At 33.6% G+C, this 19,924-nt stretch overlaps 4 protein-coding genes across 6 annotated transcripts in view; 2 read left to right on the top strand and 2 right to left on the bottom strand.

Moving 5' to 3' along the window:
* The window catches only part of LOC105226576 (putative cysteine proteinase CG12163), a 36,904-nt gene extending 25,974 nt beyond the window's left edge, over window positions 1-10,930 (bottom strand). Inside the window, exon 1 of one of the 2 annotated variants that reach the window (XM_011205506.4) lies at window positions 10,608-10,930. In XM_011205506.4, coding sequence (XP_011203808.2) covers window positions 10,608-10,700 — 93 coding nt within the window. In that variant the 5' untranslated portion in view covers window positions 10,701-10,930. The remainder of the gene's footprint in view (window positions 1-10,607) is intronic. The other variant, XM_019990400.3, reaches the window with a different exon arrangement.
* Window positions 10,931-11,076: 146 nt separating this feature from the next.
* LOC105226606 (uncharacterized) lies at window positions 11,077-14,280 on the top strand. Its single transcript, XM_029550291.2, has 7 exons — window positions 11,077-12,113; window positions 12,188-12,524; window positions 12,602-12,772; window positions 12,835-13,104; window positions 13,156-13,342; window positions 13,410-13,588; window positions 13,666-14,280. Exons 1-7 carry the CDS (start codon window positions 11,876-11,878, stop codon window positions 14,147-14,149), a joined length of 1,866 nt encoding a protein of 621 aa, XP_029406151.2. The 5' UTR covers window positions 11,077-11,875; the 3' UTR covers window positions 14,150-14,280.
* On the bottom strand, window positions 14,221-19,103 carry LOC105226573 (enolase-phosphatase E1). Of its 2 annotated transcripts, XM_029550292.2 has the most exons (5): window positions 17,562-17,798; window positions 15,127-15,242; window positions 14,788-15,062; window positions 14,457-14,713; window positions 14,221-14,399 (listed from the first exon to the last, which is right to left on the bottom strand). In XM_029550292.2, the coding sequence occupies exons 2-5, from the start codon at window positions 15,196-15,198 to the stop codon at window positions 14,260-14,262; spliced, it is 744 nt and encodes a 247-aa protein (XP_029406152.2). In that variant the 5' UTR covers window positions 15,199-15,242; window positions 17,562-17,798; the 3' UTR covers window positions 14,221-14,259. The 2 variants fall into 2 exon arrangements, with proteins under 2 accessions (XP_029406152.2, XP_049304435.1); XM_049448478.1 differs by lacking the exons at window positions 15,127-15,242; window positions 17,562-17,798 and adding an exon at window positions 19,062-19,103.
* Window positions 15,755-19,924, top strand: part of LOC105226574 (hypoxia-inducible factor prolyl hydroxylase) — a 42,733-nt gene continuing 38,563 nt past the window's right edge. The window contains exons 1-2 of the mRNA XM_011205503.4: window positions 15,755-15,896; window positions 15,960-17,452. Of these exons, the coding sequence (XP_011203805.2) occupies window positions 16,707-17,452 (746 nt within the window). The 5' untranslated portion in view covers window positions 15,755-15,896; window positions 15,960-16,706. The remainder of the gene's footprint in view (window positions 15,897-15,959; window positions 17,453-19,924) is intronic.

A 19,924-nucleotide genomic window follows, 5' to 3' on the forward strand; every position in this document is an offset into this window, starting at 1 on the left:
TCCGGATGTGGAATTGGCAGGCAAACTTGTTTTCTTGATTTTTTGTTCTTATTTAGTTGTTGTTATATCAAAAGGCTTTCGGCATATAAAAAGTACGAGCGTGCATATAATGTAGTCAAAATTGTTCACATATATGTATACTAAAGCATGTGAATGAACACAAATTTGGATCCGGCAAGAATGTGAACATCACGAAACCGGGGAAAAAAGTTAGGCACATCACTCTTCTAGCGACTGTATAAGTAGATGAAAGAAATAAAATGAAGTAAAGATGTCACGTGTATGAAGCGCATAGCATAGCATGACTATAAACTTAAGCAGATTTGCGATTTGCTGTTGTTGTTGCCTTTTAAGCTGTGGGTGTTGCGAATAGCGGCGAACGCTGGAAAGGCGCAAAGTGACAAAGTGGCGTAAAAAAACGCTATGCGCGCAAAACTGAAGCAAAAGTGTTAGATCACTTGATTTGTTGACTTACAGTTTGCTGGAGAACTTAACCATTCATTCGCAGCTCATAAATTTCGCTCGCCTCATTTTGCATACACTGTGGTTCCTGTGCGAATGCGAATAAATTGCACTTATCCGCCCCTTTAACGGTATTTGTGCGCGGAATGGGCAAGGTTTCATCTAAACTTGCACGGGTATGTGCAAATAAACTTTCATGTGTGCCTTGAAAGAAATATCTGTGGTGTGGAAATCTCAAAATCCAGGGACATACACTTGATAAAAACAGACTAAATAGCAATAGTTCATGAATGTGTATAAAAACATATTGAGAAATCATTACTGTTCGGTAATGTGATATACTTGTACCTTAGACGAGCTGAGAGGGGTCAATGAGTAAAGAAATTGGAAAAATAATTCTTCACAAAACTGAAAATCACATTCCTACATTGAAACCGTTCGAGTAGAAGTCCGACGGACCACTCGATTATTAGGATACAGTATAGTAGTATACTCTATCAGCCAGAATACCAAAATGAGACTCCTGACTAACAGAATCACTAAATTACGATTGTGACAATTAGAGACATGAGACAATCGTGACAAGCAGAATACCGATATAGGATAACTTGTTATGCAGCAAATATGTATATATGTACATATGTGTGTAATTTTTAGAAGAGAATAAAAAAAGAAGCTATTTAACTCCATTATAAAGGGTTTTGCGGAAATCTTACGGTGACACTTTACTCTCATAGCTCGGTTAGAGTATGTTGGAACGAATTGGTAGAATATGGAACAACCTCAGAAGGCATCTTCTTGGAAGAACTCCCTTAGTCTGAGTTCGCAAAAGACGCAGACTTTGGTCTGAGTTAATTTTTGACAAGCTCTGGTAACTTAGAATCGACTGTTGTAGAACATTGGTTGGGTTCGGGCTTCTATATATAAATTTATGTTGTTCTTGTGGTAGTTGACAGTCCTGGATAAAAATTCTGCTATGGATCTCTTTACTTCAGCTACATAGACCCGACTGTCTTGGAATGACAGAGTTCTCAGTGGCTGCACTGTGTGCATATGCTGTTTGACTTAGCCACTGTGGTAGAATGAAGGAAATAAAACTGGAGCACACGTACTTTGCTCAAAAGATTAAAAAACAATTGCTGTTATGCACATACAATCTGATTTTTATACTGCAAATATACATTGGACTTATTACGAGAATGGTTTAATAAATCACTGTCATGATGTTGGTATTTGAGGAAAGCAAAGTAAAAAAAAAACAAAAAACGAATCATAAATTTGGATAGAAATGGAGCTTATTTTTGATTTCATATCATAATGTACGATCACGAATACAAATGAAGTCGAAGAATAAAGGACTTTCTTGAGAAATTTTACTTATACTGCAATTTTTTTTAATAACATTTAGACATAAAAAAAACTGTCTACGCCTTATATTCAAGAAGTGAAGAGATCCAAAAATTTTTGGAATTGACGCTCAATATAGACGATGTTTTTCATGTTCGAAACTGTTGTAAGAAAGCGGTTTTTAATTGGACCTCTGCGACTGATCCTCCAAAAAAAGGTTATATTACAGTCAACAGGGTTAAAACGAAAAATTATATTCGCTGTCGATAATCCTGGAAATGGTAAACCGAACTTATGATAATTTGTATTTTGCGGAGGATATGTTGATTTTCAAATATAGTATATTCAAATGGGTTTAGATTTGTTTTATGAGTCAGTATGGTTTTCATACTAAACCTTTTCCAGTATTTCCTCTTTAGGAATTAAAAGAAGCAGCTGGTAGTGGAGAAATTTTGGCCGAACAAAAATTTTTTGAAAATTCGCTAACTTATTGAACTGCGATCTTAGTTTTGCATTCAATTTGCCGCAACTCTCGCAGTTGCTTATGCGCTTGAGTATATACTTATATAGTATTTATATACGTACTTTTGTAGAAATTTTCTTTAAGTCGCTGACTGGCAGTTTCCGAATAGAAAAGCCTGCGGCGCAATTGTCAGTTGCATCAATTCGATTTGCGATCTACACACCGATAAAGATAGACAGGCATGTGGACATGCTTAAACACATACATACATACATAAATAAAAAGGTATAAATATACATTTTACTTGGTTTTGTGTACCTTTTGTTTATAGCAAGCAGCGGCGCCGTTCGCCAATATTGGCTTCCGATTATTTTTTTTTTATTTTATTGTCTATTTTTTACTGCGCTTTAATGAAGCTAGCAGAAAAAAGTCGAAAAAATATCAGTATCACACGGGATAACGATATACTTAATTCAGCAATGAGCTCGAGCACATTCATATCGACTAAGTATGGAACAGAGAGGAAGCATTTGTGTGTTTCTTTAAGTATTTATATTTTTTGCGTTTCACAATGCAATCTAATGAGTTTCACATACATACATATTTGCCGTTGCATGTAAAAATGTGCAAAAGTCTACTCGTGTACAATTAAATGCCAATATGCTGCATTATCTGCTTGTTTTTAGCATGGGTTAATGTACCCTAGCGCATATTTGACCTTAATCGCTGACTTTTTTCATGTGATAAGCGTTTTGCGACGATTGACAAATACCCCTTTACATACATATGTACGTATGTATATGCAAGGTCTAATATAAAAGTACAACGTAGCTAACATGATTGCTACATGGATTAATTTTTAGAGACTATAAAATACACCATAACTACAAAAACTAAAAAGAAAAAAATATTTTAAAAACAAAATTTTAATAAAAAAAATAGAAAATTAAATAAAATATTAAAAAGAATAAATATATATACAATATATTACAAAAACAAAAAACCAAATATTAAAAACAAAAATAGACATACAAATTTTATTTAAAAAATACTACTGTGATCAAATTGAAAGGTGAATTTTGTTGATTTCATCTCCTTCAAAGTAATATAAATATTTTTTAATACATTTTTTCTAAGGGAAAGCGTAGATAGGTTTAATTAGTACGCAAGGAGGTATTTATTGCGATGCTAAGACTTTAATGATTTCATACAGATTGACTTGACTCTTTTCTCTTCCATTTTCAGGGTATACACGATGTCTTAGTTCGTCGCTAGATTCTGATGAACCGCCGCAACCTGTTCAAAATGTAGCGTCCTAGATATACATATGTACATATGTATGTACTTTCATATGGCAAAGTCCAGACATGTGCATTTTCAGCTTTTCCACTTTACGTCTGGAGTCCGGGGTTATGTGTGTATGTGAACACACTGCATATCCTGGCTTTCGTTTATTCCACTTTCATAAAACATTTATAGCATTTAACTTAAAAAGACCATCCATTCAACTTGAAGGAGCTGTCTGTTTTGGCATACAGAAGCGAGAAACCTAAAAGTGCTAAAAGCACTCAATTTTTCCAACTTTTTTTATAATTTGCCGGGTGACTTCAAAATAAACTTTTTCATTAGATTGAACGAAAATATTACAAATGTACTCGAGGACCCGCCTACGTTTTACTGTGGCTGATACATATGTAGTACTACTAATACCATCTATATGATTTCCATTAGTTAGATTATAATTATTATTTAAGGAATAATCGCATTTTTGGTGAAGCAACTTGTATTAGTTTACAAAAAAAATGAATCATAAAGAATTTCGTGCGTTAAGAAAGAATTGGTTTTTGGGGTAAAAATACTATTGAATTTGGGCTGTGCATCAGTGAAATCAATCGAGTCCAATCGATTGTCAGCCTGGTGGACTGCATATTAAGAAACGGTTCTCAAGCGTGGAAAGACAAAAAAAATCGGCTGGCAAGGTTATGGCATCAGTCTTTTGGGATGCCCGTGGTACATTATTCATCGAATGATAAATGAGCCAGTTTTAATTCATTGCATTGTGTATTTGATTGCAGTTCTATTCTACCATTTCCAATATTTAGCAATTTTATTATTTTTCAGGAAGGATCAGTTTGAAATTGTACGCATATGTATATGTATTCATCATTCCCGTTTAAATATTGTATTGCTCTGTGCAATGCTTCGAAAAGATTTCTGTATATCTCAAATTTTTTATCAACACTTCAGTTATGCCGCCATTTTTTTATGCCAGACCTTTTGCAATTGAATTGCCTGTCAAGATACCCCCTCCAATAGTTAGCAGGTATGAAAAAAATGTTATAGCTACCCATAGATGTATTGAATCACCCAATTTATTACTTAAGAACGAGCTCTGTCCTCAATATAAAAACTTGATCCACAGATGTCGCCTTTTACTTTGGCATCGTTTTGTTTAATGCACGTTTACGCCAATTTAAGGTTTGAATATTGGATACTGCGATGATAGCGCCATCTATCGGTCACACATTCCAAAATTAACAATTGATTAAAAATGAAAAAATAATTTAAAAAACATTTTCCAGTGGACCAAATTGTAAATCTAAACCATTTTCGAATCTCCTTGAACATACACACAAAATTTCATCAAAATCGGTCCATCCGTTTAGGAGCAGTTCAAATGCAAACACACGGTCAGAAGATTTATATATATAAAGATACACATATTGTATATGTACATATGTATATGGCTAATTTATTTAGGTGCATGTACATCAATGTTACCTATTTTTATTATCTTGCTTTGTGCTTCGCAACTTATGTGCATAACCTAAAAATTACCCCATGTTTCTATATATTTTCATCAAAACTAGAATTTAAGAACCAGTAAGGTTTAAACTAAATTTAGAGATTAAAAATTGTAGACGGAGTGAAAGTAAAAATGGAAACAACCGTAGTAGTAGTATTAAACTAGTCGGGGACTGGTTCTAAACCAGTCAGATGTTAGTCGTAAATAGAATGCTATTAATTATGGGCAATACGTAATAAACTCGCTGAGGCAATATAAAACAACTTGTCTAACTTGCTCAGGCATAAAAGATAAATCCGTTTATAGTCAAAGCAACAACAACACTACTTAAATTTGACAATAATTATGGATAATTTTAAACGGTTGCAATTATTTTTCAAACAGTTTATTTCCTTTTTCCTCTTTTAAATCATCACTTTAATTGTTACCGTTAGCATTTTGAAAAAAGTATAAATGCAAATGAGATTCAATTTGCGGTATATAGTGGCTCTTCAAACTCATTAGTCAACTGTCATCGAACAGATGCGCCTAGTAGTAAGGTTAGCAACGCTTTAAGCAAGTGGTTTTCCGTAGTGGTTAGTCAGAGCTTGAATTGTTCAATGAACTAACAGCTGTTTTTTTTCGAGCATTACTTTTTTAGTACAAACTAACGAAGGCCTATAGTTGCATAATCAGTATAAAACGGTGATCACAATATATAATATTTTTACATATACATACATATTAAATTAATATTGAATACATATAACGACTTAGACCTCGCATGGCTGTTAATTGCTTGCCTTTTTTAATTCCGATCATTTTTAAATCAATATTTAAGTTTGGTAAAGATTAAAGTGGCCATTCGTACGAAAGTCGATTAATTTACAGTCAATAACTAGTGCACATGAGCAGTAATCTCAAAAATTATACACAAATTATACAAAAACAAATGTGATTTTAACTATGCAAACTTAAGTTTTCCTTACTGCAACTTTTTTTCTACTTTGATTAAAATTAAAAAAGTTAGCAGACATTTCAACTATGGCTCACTTTTATTTTGAACATGTATGAGACTAAATAAGTGGAAGCCAATATTTGCGGTTAAATTTTGAAAGCAAATCAATAAGTCAAAAAGTTTTTTGACCAAAATAGAACTGAAACCACTGACTGTTCAGCCAACCACATCGTATTAAGTGAATATTTATTTATACATATGCACGATTGCAAAAATGTGTCCGCAATGTACCGAGTAGGCAATTACATACATACATACAGATTTGACTTAAATGCAAACAAAATGAATTTTACAGCAATGGAAAACATTTTTGTCCAAAAATTCACATTTTTCCCCTTGTGGTCAACATATTTGTTTTTCACTGCCTACTTTTATGAAAGTTATAAAAATTAAAATATTTTTTTGCACCAAATTTTTATATTTATTTGCAGAAAAATGTTATTAGCTCACAATGTTTACTTTGTGTACATACAAATGCAATAAAATTTGTGTTTACTTAACGATTTGGTTTAAAATTTTGTGTCGTTTAAATGAAAAACAATGCAAGGCAAATGAATATTATAAAATTTTAAATCTTCGAAACAGTGTTCAAAACATGATATAAAATAAAAGTTAATAATTGAAAGCAAGGCTGCTACTTTTATTAGTATTTCTCAGTTATTATTTACTAATATACATATACTTTGAAGAAATGTAAATTATTATTTTCCAGAAATGTCTTTTCATACTTAGCATTATCAGCTTTTTTTATTTGAAAAAAAAAAAAATCAGCTATATGAAATGTATTTTATTGTATTGCAAATTAAAATAGAGCAATGAAAGAAAAATTAGGTTAAATTTTTCAATTTATCATTTATAAGAGTAAACGCATATTTTTATTTCACTGAAGAAATGTTCATGTGTACAATTTGCAACCATTTTAATCGTATTTGCTTTAGTGGTTCTGTAGATGTATTTAAAGAAACAAATAAACTGCTGCTAAATATGTAAGTATGTATATAAATAAATACAAATTGATACAGCAAATTAATCAACGTTTACGACAATACGAGTGTGATAACAAATGACACAAATAAATAAAAATGTCGTCGTAGTTGATGTTCATGTCTTAATCCCAGTTTGCTATTTTCAATTTATAACAAAGACAAATCTTCACATTCACAAAGTTTTGATGTACGTAAGCTAAACGCAAATAAATTTTATATACACTGGAACTCAGTTAAACTTAACCAAAAATTCCAATTGTGAATGTATGATTTATTAATGCCAAAATTTCGCGAGAATAACTGAAAGTATGATTTTTTTTAAACTGCCGCCATTAATTGTAATTGCAAAATAAAAAAATATACAAATATAAATATTTTATGTACATAGTAAGACAATCTAAAAACTAAAGTAAACTTACATTATTTAAAATGCTTTTAAACATGTCTGACTGTAGTTTAGACTGGCAAATTATTTTATACAAACATATTTATTTCTTCTGAACTCAATTATATTTGCGTTTTTTGATAACAAAGCCTGAAACGCAATTGTTTTCAAATTGTAATTAAGTGAAAATATATGACTATGTGAGTAAACACTATAGATCTTAAGCTTTTTCATGCGGAAGCCAATCTTAAAGCATACGCTATACACACATGGTAATTTGCTTTCATTTGATAATCATTACTAGTTACAATTAGTGACCTTTCCAAGAGACTTTTTATATGATTTGATACCATGAATTTAATTGCAGTGCATCTAGGAATAGAATTTTTCAATTGAAGAAAAAAAAATTGCAGAGAAGCCAAACAGATATTTTATAAAATAAATAAAAAATATTGGTGTTCATTAAAGCAAAAATAAAGTATTTATAAATACTAATTAAAGATAAAACAGTGAATAGTGCGACATTTGTAAAACTGAAAGAAATGTTGTAAACATTTTTTAGCTGTGAATGATTAAGAGAAGAAAAGGTTAAAGGTTCAAAAGTACATATTAAGTACACTCACCACCTGGGCCTAGCCAGCCACCAGCATGGATTCCGAAAAGTGCACAGCACCACCACAGCGCACTTAGCGTCATAAACGCTCAGATAGTTCGTGGCCTCAACCAGAAACCACCCTGTGAGAGAACGATCAGCGTAGTGTTGGACTTGTCAAAAGCTTTTGACTCAGTCAACCACACAACGCTACATTGAGAAAACTACGCTTCCTCCAGGACTGAAGAGGTGGACCATGAACTATTTAAACGGTCGTCAATCATCCGTACTAGTTCGAGATGAAACATCTAAACTGAGAATAATTAAACGAGGGGGGTTCCTCTCCCCGCTACTGTTTAACTTCTATGTCTCGAAACTCCCGCAGCCACCAGAGGGGGTTTTTTATAACCTCGTAGGCAAATGATTGCACGATATTGACTTCGGGCAATGGAATCTATGGCATGTGTTCGAAAGTAAACAACTACCTTTCCGACCTTTCTCGTTTCCTTACTGCACGGAACCTCACACTTTCCCACACCAAATTCACAGCGACCATTTTTACGAACTGGACGAAGGAGTATAGACTTGAACTTAATATTGCAGACGATGGCGTCAAAATTCCGACTGTCAATAACCATAAGATTTTAAGTGTAACTTTTGATAGTCTATGCTCCTTCACTCCCCATACGACCGCGGTTATCGCCAAGGTACAGAACCGCAACAAAATCCTCAAATCTCTAGCCGGCAGCACTTGGGGAAAAAACAAAGAAACGCCTCCGAAGAGCATCAATAGGTCTTTCCTTGACTACGTCGACGACACCGTACAGTACGCCGACCGGACTTCGGACGCAACTGACTTCCAACAGGTACTGACCGGCATTCACAGTGGAGCTATCAACAGCATCACCGACTCCCTTCCCGTGAATGGCGTTCTTGGAGTCAAACCACCACCCGTCGCAGACGAAGAGTACCAGTTACCGCGATAAACGCGAGTGATCTTATGGCAGCTTCGTTCTGGATATTGTAGCAGGTTAAACTCTTACTTATCCTGAATAGACCCCGACATATCCAATGAATGTCCTGCATGCAACGAGTCTCTGCATAACACTGACCACCTCTTTGCATGCCCTACCAACCCTACTCATCTAACACCCTTTTCCCTTTGGTCCGACCCCGTCGAAACAGCACGTTTCCTGGGCCTCCCGTTAGATGACGTCGACGACAACATAGATAACCCTTACCATCCTAACGGGGATTGAGAAACCGTTAAAACAACAAACTACAACAGCAACATATTAAATCAATAACTAATTAGACATCCACGTTTTTTAATGACTTCTAATAGGGAAATTTTTAATTGACCGAACTAATTTGGCTGTATTTTCTAGACTTATAGCTTCCCATTCTCTGTTTTTCAAAAACGCTTGTTGCCATTTTTCAATAACTTTTGCCCGCGCATTTTCGATTTCTTTGGCGCCGCGATCTGAAGGTACAATTGGAAAGAGGAAGTCCTCCTGATTAAAAAATGTATGGCGTTTTAGGTACCGCAAGCGCTTAGTTTACGAGATATTCGACTTCAAAGTTCAAAAATCCCCAAAATTCGAACATTTCAACAAGCTATTTCACCACATTAAACACACTTTTCGTACATTTTTTACTTCAAATTAATTAAATTAAACTATAAACATTACAATACATCGACATTTTTCACTTTTTGCAGGTTTTTTTTTTTTTTACCTAAGAAACCTTTATTTTAAAAATTACTTTTTACACTCGTAGTGAGCATCATTTACATATGTGCTAACAATTATGAGGAAATGGAGCGCTGTCATATGATAATAAGCAAAAATGAGCAATTCGCTAAATTGCTCTATTTCGATATAATTCATTTTTCTTTATTTAGCACAGTTCTAATAAAAACGTCAACGCAAAAAGGAGTACTACACAAAACTACGTCGGTCACCCCGGGTATTCGCTCGACCAATTCCTTCGATCAGGCCCAGGATTATCTATTTATAAAACTAATTTTAACACGATTTAATAGCAAAAAAACAAATACTGAAAAATCTCATTTATTCGTGCCTCTGACTATCCCTAACCCCTTAAGTAGAGTTAAAAAAAACCGTTAACTCAGAACGATGCTCAAATTATAGAATTTTGCCTACATACTCATTGAACAATTATCTACAAAACAATTGAAAGGAAATTAATGAAAATTTTAAGTTGCATATATGTACATATTTTTTTTTGTAAAGGTTTAAATACAGTGGATGAACGCAGACTTTTTCTGTCATGTGTATAGTATAGGCTGGTTATGAATCATTGAAATATTGGAAATAGCAAATGTAAAACAAAATTTTACACCTGCTGGTGTATAATTGTTACTATTTATTTATGTATTAGTTCAACTCTTTTTAAACGCTTTTCTATATATTATATGTATATGTAGAATGTAAATGTTAAAGTGAAATTTCCAACAAGCAATCCATATAAGCGTTAACTTTGAGTCGCGATGACTGTTGCGAAAATTAGCACTAGCAAAAGCAATATTTACATTTATTTTACGTACCTCATCAGCAGCACCGGCCTCCTGTCCAGTAACAAGCACCGAGAGAAGTGACAGCGCAACAATTACGATTGTTGCACCGACGGCGAGACGCATTTTGCTTTGTTTAGTTTCTGTCTACACTAAATGTAGCCGATACAATCACAATTTTATTTTCTCACTTTTACAATAGCAAATGATTCTAATTATTTAATAATTTTTGCTTTGCAGAAAGCCACTTTCAGCAACTAATGCGTCTCAAACTTTTAATTCACAGAATAATCTTAACACCTATCACTTGGAGCAATTTTTTCCATAATAAACCAAACACCTGAAAATTCACGAGAAGACTGAAATGAAAACAGTTGCGGATGTTCAGTGAAAGCATAGTTAAATGCAGAGTTGCAGCGTTGCTGTCGAAAATTATAGCAAGGTTGTATAAAGACGACATAAAATAATTCTTTTTGCCGTCGGTCTAAGTTTTTAGCCACAGCAACAAGATCTATTTGGAAAACCTATACGAACACAAAACCCTTAAGAAATCAACCCAGCGGGCACCTTTTGGAACCATGGCTGAACCTGAATATACTAATTAAAATTGCAATAAAGTTATATTCAGGAAATTCGAAGGCAATTGAAAGATCTCTGAAAATGCCACAAAACTAGTCTAACATTAGCTGAGAATCTTGAATTGAAACATTGAAATTAAGCATACTGCAAAATAAGCGGAAGCGTTCGATTTAACTTCCGGTATGCAATTCCATTTTGGAAATGGGATTAAGCCATTTTTAATAGGAGTTTCAAACGATAATGTAAATTCGCTGTTACTGAAATGAGTCCTTTACGGGAATATTTAGAGAATTATAAAATAGATTAGTAAATAATGTATATGTGTTTACATACATATATGTATTTGATGCATTGCTTTTACGTGGGACCATTGTAAATTGAAAGACAAATCTCCCTAGTGCGAGTATATATTTCATATAAATTTTATATAAATATGTACATACATATATGTAGGTATATTACGCATAAACAACATTCCTTCGCTAAGTTTGTGGTTACACTAATAACAGATTAATTGTTACCAACAAACGTTAAATAGTTGGACAATGGCTGAATGCAAATCAACCTTGGTTACGTTGGTTACCAAAAAGCCTATAAAACAGTACACTGAAAATATTGATAAATCAACAAAAATTATAATTCAGTAGAGTAGTACCTGATACAAATTAAAAATAAACTTCATACTTTTTTCGATAAATAGTACTACATTAGTGATTAACACTATGACTACGCGGATCAGTAGATCCTATTTACATTCTTGCTTAAAAGTTCCAATTGATCCGTGTAATAATTGTCCAGCGCCAATTTATAATCGTCCAAAGATGTACCTGGGCCGCCTGACAACAACGCCATTAAGTGGCACTGCGAAAACGGCGAAGACTGCCGAATTTGAACCCGTAGACTCTGTATTGGTTAACAGTGGCATACGTTCCTTGGCGAAACTTTATGATAGTATTCCAGGTGAAACAAAAAAATTAATAAACTCAAAAAAATGTACTGATTTACTTATTTATTATTTTGTTTTTCATAATTAGATTACAATGACATCAACCACTTACCGAACGAAGAATTTTATTCCACGTTGGACACCTTGCGATCCACTTGCTGTGAGTTGCGAACCAAATCTGCACAATCGTGTATAGTGGAGGAGAGTACATCGATATCTTCTCAATCTTCTCATTGCGCCAATAGAAAGCGGCTAAGAGCAAGAAAATTGGGGAAGTATAGACCTACAACTGGTAGTGCATGTGGCAAAAGAAAAGCAGGAAAGTGTAAAGTACAAGAAGAATTTACAAGATCTCAATGCAGGTTGGGAATTCCTTTTGGGACTACTACCAAAATAGATTTAGCAAAGAAAAGCGTTGTAAAGAGGCAAGTATTTAATTTCTAAAATTATTTTTTCTGACCCAAATTTATTATTTTATTAATTAATTTATTTCTTTTTTCAGCCATAAAAATGAGTTTGATGACGAAATAAAGGCATTTCAAAAAACTTTGGAAGATTTCGAAGCAGAACTCAAAAGTCGCCATAAAAGTGCTACTTTGACCGATAGCAAATTGAAGAATACTAAAACTGAACCTATTGTAAATATAGGGAACTCTACCAAATCCACGGATAAGTAATAAACTGAGAATAATTGATATAAATAATTTGTGTGGTTAAACTGTGATATTACTGTAGGCTCCCTGTAACACCGGAAATTGCTAATTTTCGTAATATTTTTAAGGAAGCTAGTGAAAACGCACGTCCTTGCTCTAAAGCGAGTACTACGAGTTTACGAAATTTTTTGAAAAAGTCTTACTCCTTCGATGACATCAATAGAATCGTAGACTCCAAGCAAAATGAAAATACAGAAGACAAAACCCTGTTAGATAAACGATCAGACACGCATGTTCTTATAAATCGAACCCCTTTAAAATTCAGTAGTTATTTTTCGGAGAAGATAAGCATGTAAGCACATAATTAAATATACAAGACAAATTTTGTATAGCTTCTCCACAGAATATCACCAAAAAATATTCCACCGAAAATTGTTGTCGAGTCACCAAGTGAGCAAAGTAGTTCTACCAAAACTTCAGGTCGCTCAAGTAGTGGACGAAAAAAGAAAGGGAAGGATAAGAAGCAACAAAAAGATTTTCAAGTGCCATTTTCAATATTCAATTTGGATACAAAAAAAGAAATTAGAAAGGTACTTTGTCAAAATTTAAACTTTGATATGGTTGTTGCTGTAGCAGCTTAACTAACTTCATCTATAGCACATCGCACCGTCACCAATACATCCGGTAGCCCGACCGAATCTTGCAGCTACCTTAAGAGTTGAGGTCTCAAAAAAGAAACTGAAAGAGCTGAAAAACAATTGTACTTATTATGACGACACACCACAATTCGATTGGGAAGTGAGAAAAACACCGGCATGGAAGTCACTATCTCTCAAGTTAGTAACTTAACACGTTTAAGGCGTGCAAAATACATATATGTAGATGTTTTTATAACTTACATGTTATATTTCAGTGAAACTCATAAGGAGATCATGTCTATGCGTTTGGCCACCCGCAAAGCGGAACAGGCAATGCAACAACGTGAATACGAACTTAACATGGAATTGATGCGTCAAAGGGTCAAGTCGGCACCATTACTTTTGGAAGGCGCAACATTTTGGGGTCCTCATATTGGGAAACTAACCCATACATGTCAACGCGATGGTGAAAGACACTGCTGTCAATCTAAACAACGAAAAACGCGTAGCAAAAGCGCCGACAGTCGAAGATTATGCACCCACGATGGTATGGGTAGTCAATCCAGTCAAAGAAGTAGTAAATTAAATTTCCTGCATAAAACATATGGTGGCAGTTCAAAAGTACGCAGGCGAAGCTCTTCACAAACGCCTGTGAGAAAAAATACTGCACAGCATGATGAAAAGCAACGTGATGAGCAGCCGCCAATAATGAATGATAGTGGTGATGAGCTGTCTAGTCTGGATAGAGCTTTTTTGTAAATATTGAAATCAATAATTAAATTATTTCTATATACTTAAAATAAAGTGTAAATGTTTAATAAAATAATATGTTGTCTTAAGGTATCTTTTTATTTATGTAGCCTCAATTATTATTCCTTCAAATTTATCTTTAAATTATTAAAATTATCAACAAACGTAAATGCAGTTTTATCGTCGTCCGTTAAAGGCGCGTTGCCTGGCCGATTTAATAAAGCAACTTGCATTCCAGCATCGCGAGCTGCTTCAGCCTCTGAAAATCAGAAATATATTAATACAACAGACAAAGGCATACCCATTATCTTTTTACCTTTTACGACATCAGTTAGGAACAGTATGTCTTCAGCTGGTAAATCCAAATCTTTGGCTATATTCACATACGACTCTTTTTCTTGCTTATGGCCAACGGCTGTGTCATAATGACCGCTAACATAGGGCAGTAAATTTCCCATCTCTGATTGACCAAAGAGTAGCTGCTGTGCCTTTACACTACCACTAGAGTAGATAGCGAGGCGTAGACCAGCCTCATGCCATCGTTTAAATGCTGGCAGCACATCAGCATATATGCTTGTGATAGCCAAAAAGTAGCATGTTAAATAAATAATGCTTAATATTGTACTAACAAAAATATGTCTACTTACTGTCCTTTAATGTTACCGTTGGCATAACCTTTCGCCCAAACCAATCCCTGAAGAGTTTTCAATGGCCCTACTTTAAGATCTTTTTCTATGAGAAAATTAACAAAACTGGCTACATTCCCTGGCGAAGCGGTAGGTTGTTCATCAACCGGTCCCAAGTAATCTTTGTATTCTGATAATTTGCGTAAGTCCTGAACAATACTTTGTGTTTCGGGATTATTCCAAGACTCCTCTAGAAATGCCTTGGAGTGTGTTTTTGCATAGGGGAAAAGCACATCCTGTAATAAGCAATGAACCCGTTCAAAAAATTATCAGTACAATAATTATTGTCTATGAATGCACCTTTACAAAACTAATGGATGTCGTGGTTCCCTCAATATCGCTGAGTATTAATTTCACTGTGAATTCAGGCATACCAATTTCTTTTAACCTAACCGAGATTCGTTAATTTCCAATAGCTTGAATGATAAAGAAACAGCTGAAAACAATTCTCTATTTCCCACTGGAAATTTACTGATAACAGCAGTGTTGCCAGAACAAAAGTCACTTTACTACATTCATTTGCAAATGCTCAATGAGAGTTTTTGGGGTAAATAAAATAAAAACCATACATGCTTTTGGCATTTTTAATCGTTCATTAATCACTTGGTAGATGTTCGTGAACGTACTTAAATATTTAACATACGGCAACACTTAATTTTTGTAGTTGCGTTTTTATTTATTTTCAATTTCTTTTCTACTAGCTTTTATCGCTTTACGTTTTTAACAATGTCAACGATTCAAACCAATTTGACGTTTTCTATTTTCGTTTCTTCGTAATTCGTAATTCAGCATGTCAAATTTTGCACGAAAATTTTGTGAAAGTGTATTTAAAGCCGTTAACTGCATATTTAGCAAAACAATTGTTATTTATTGACGATATTTGTGATATTATATATGCTATATTGTGATATTGTATACGCCAATTACAAAAAACACTATATTGGCTTGCGTATATTTTAAATTTCTAAAATGGATCTCCAGCGTCTGCATTCATTTCAAAAGCGGAGTGAGCGAACCTAGAATAAATAAATATAAATCCCTTTCAACACGAGTAATAAGATATCACTTTGGTAGTATACTTAAATTAAACAGCAAATTTATAAATTTACTAAATTTTTTCTTCATGGTAATAGTTTCTTGGAATTGATATGGAAGGAAAAATAAATACAACAAATGACACTTTTGCAACAGAGACAAAGTCAACAAAGAGAAATAGCTCAAAAGCTATTTAGAGCGTTTCATAGACGACTGTGACTACGTGATTTAACCACAAAATTTTATAAATATTTGAGAGTGCAAGAGTAATCCACTAATCGCAGCAGCAACGGAAGCGTTATCAGCTGGCACACGAGTTAGGGGGTTAAAGTGAAAATTGTTCGGTCACCGACTCATAGGGGCAGGTGCATAGTATGAGCTTTGATTTACCCCTCTCGTCGCGTTTAACCCATATGCTGTATTCAATAGTCAAATATTCAAGCTAATGCAAATAAATATTTTGCTAAACAGATTTATATTACAACAAAAATAACTTTTAAAGTGTAATAATTAGAAATACGATAAAAGTGGCAAAACAGCTGCAAAACCACTTAAAATAGTTCAGCACATTTATATACAATTGCGATGACAACGGAAAAGAGCAGCTGCAATCGAAGTGCAAGATAAAGAAGAAATAGTGCAAAGTGTAAATCAAAAGACATATCCACTGCTGAAAGTAAGGCCCCTGTCAAGGTTAAATTGAAGGCATATACTCTTTGGAGGTCAAAGAAGAATAGTATTTCAGGTTTTAACAAGTGTATAAGATGTCAAGTTGAATAGCTTACTTAAAACGATCACATAAAAAAAATCGAAAGTTGAAATTGTTGAAGTTTAATTATTAAAAAATGGAAAAATTTCCACAGTGTGCCATTTGCGGTACAACGCAGCAATTGTTGCGTTGCGCCAAATGTAAGTCGATTTTTTACTGCTCCACTGCACATCAGCATATGGACTGGCCCATGCATAAACAGTCTTGCCGTATGTTAGCCAAACAAAGGAATGAAAATCGCATTCAACATCTGCAACAGGCTGTTGCTGCCACAACACTAAGCAATACAATTGCGCCATCAATACCCACAACAAGCAACGATGTTGATGCTGGTCATAATCGCTGGACAACATCGACAAATGATATGGCTATTATAGGCTTTGGACTACTAGGCGGTAACGAAAGTGCTGAAGTTGATCCTAGCATACTAACTGCAGTACCACCCATGGCTGTGATGATGGGTAACAATGACAATGGCGTTGCATACAACCAGACAAATGGATTGGCTAACGAGGCAAATCCCCACCAAATTCCAGATGCAGGTGGTACAGTGACCGGTGCTGGTATTATGCAAAACAATACGTCATTATGCATGCAACCCCAATATCATCATGTAGATCAACGCTTGCTATCGCCGCAATATCATCAACAACAACAGCAATTAATGCACCAACAGTTGCAGTGTCAACAAATATCGCCATCGCATACACCATATACAGCAAACCTTACCAATCATAATACACATCATCATTATGAGAAAAGCATCAGCTGTCAAGTTGGAAGCGGAGGTGGCGTGGACGAAAACGCTTTTGGAAATGCAAAGTGAGTGAAGATTTTTTAAACTATACATATATACAAATTTGTTGTTATATTGTCAACCTTAAAATGTAAAACTTTAAAGTTAAACGGATTCTATCCACTATGTACTCACCTAACGTTTATTGCAAAAGCAATACTTAATAAGGAATATTTTCTCGCGTCTGCATTTATGCTAATTTGGTTTTTCACATTGAAAAACTGGTAAAAGTGCAAATGAGTCACAATCAATTAAATATTTACAACCACGAATGACTGAATAAATATATATTTTTCTCAATAATGATAATATCGTTTCAAAACAGCGCGTTAAAATAAAGGTAGCTACAGTAAAGAGTTCTAGATGTGTTCACCTCTGTTGCCGAAATAAAACTAATACGCTATTTTAATATTTCAAAATAAAGTAGTCCTATCTTGGCAATATAAGCTTCTGATTTACGTTGTACACACATACGTATCTATTCTTTGCTATAAACCTTTTACTGTGCCTCATTATTGAATTGTATATGCGTTGCCTAAACAGTATTATAGATAAATTTAATTCAGTTTGTACGTACATACACTTATAGGTCTAATAAAAATGTGCTGTTTACTAATATTAGGTTTATTCATCAAAAACTGCTTGTCGAAACTTTGTTGTAACAATGTTGTGCGCTATCTTAATACATAATCGCACCGTCTTTTATGTAGACTTAACTATTGATATTTGAAGAATTGTTGACGCCCAATTACAATGTGCTAGTTTAGGTATTTTAGACACACTTTTAGTTCTCAGAAGTTGCATTTAGTGCCACAATTACAAAGCGTTGATACTGTAGACAGTTTAACGTTGTTTTTCGTTTAATTATTTGTTGAAGCCTATTTACCGATCAGTTTAAAAGTGTTTCAAGCAAATAATGAACAAATGAATCCAAAAATAAAATCACACGTTAACTTCGGCACAGCGCAGCTATAATACCCTTCCAGGTGCATTTCTTATGGCATAAAAGGGTTAAAAAGGTGTTAATTTTAATCGGACAGTTTGCATGGCAGCGATATGCTACAGCCATCCGATCCGAACAATTTATTCGGAAATTGTAGAACTGCCTGAACTAAATCAAATTTTGTGAAGATATATTAACAAATAAAACGATTTTGATCGTTCAGTTTGTATGTCAGCTGTATGCTATAGTAGTCCGATCTGAACAACAAATTAGGAGACTTCTGTACTTATAATTTTATATATTACATTTTAAGCTCTTTAAATTAATAATCGATTTAATTTGTTTATATTTGCACGAGTTCTATACACTCACTTGATGTTTATTGCTAGAAGTTTAAATTTATCAAAGATAAGTGAGTACGTGAGGAATGTATGCCATCAGTTTTAGTCGCTATCGTTTTAATCTATTTGATTTTATTTATTTTAACGGTTGTTCAAGGCAAACGTCAGTCAATATAAATATACATACATGCATACATATGTTATTTGCATATGCATATGTATATGTAATTACTTTAATAGATCCCACCTCTTCTGAATTTCGCTTAAAATGGCTTTAAGCGGCACTGCTAATCACTTTTAATACATAATTTCTATTATAAGCGGTTCAAAACACTTTATGTATTTACATACCATAAATATGTGTAATGTATGGTTCATTTTGCTGAGCTGGTCACTAACAGCTCGACTTGCCGGCTACTGCGTCTGTTTTGGTTACAGTTAACTCTGTAGGTATGTATGTATGTATTCCTTTATTGAGACGCGCTGCAACTAATGTGAATGCAACGTGATTTTATATAAATTTTTTTATTTCTCAACTCCACACTTGTTCTTACCTACATACATACATATTTACATTTGTATATGCGCAGAAATTTCTTTATTACTATTTCATACATACATATGTATGTTTATATCTGCGCAGTTGACTTTAATGTGTTTTTTTTTAAACTCGTATTATTAATTAATATTGTTTTTTAATGCGAGGTTTTCCAATTACCCAACTACACCTCGACGCATTCACACTGCCCCCCAAAATATAAACAGTTTGCTCAAGGCGGCAAATTTTTTACAAAAACAGATTTTTGAGTTAAAAATGAATTTAAAATAAATAAATTTTAATTTTTATATTAGTAAAACGTTTTGGTTTAAAAATTTAAAATTTTGTTTTCAATTAAAAACTGGGAGTTAAAATTAAAAATTTAAATATTAAAATTAAAAACTTATTTTTTCATCCAAAAATCGGAAAGTTCAAAATTTCAGAACACGAAATACGCAAGTGCAAGTTATTTTAATTTTTAATAACAAACTTGGAATTAACTTTTTTTACTTACCAATGCAGTATTTGGGGTTTACGGTATTTGGGATTTAACATTTACTTTCATTTTTTCAGTTCGGTATTTGGTTTTAGAGATTTCAAAATTATTTTTCATTAAGATTTACAAAATTACAAAATGAAAGGAAATATTTAAATGTTAATAAAATTTTTTTAATGT

Source organism: Bactrocera dorsalis, chromosome 2, assembly GCF_023373825.1.
Source record: "Bactrocera dorsalis isolate Fly_Bdor chromosome 2, ASM2337382v1, whole genome shotgun sequence".
NCBI lineage: Eukaryota > Metazoa > Arthropoda > Insecta > Diptera > Tephritidae > Bactrocera > Bactrocera dorsalis.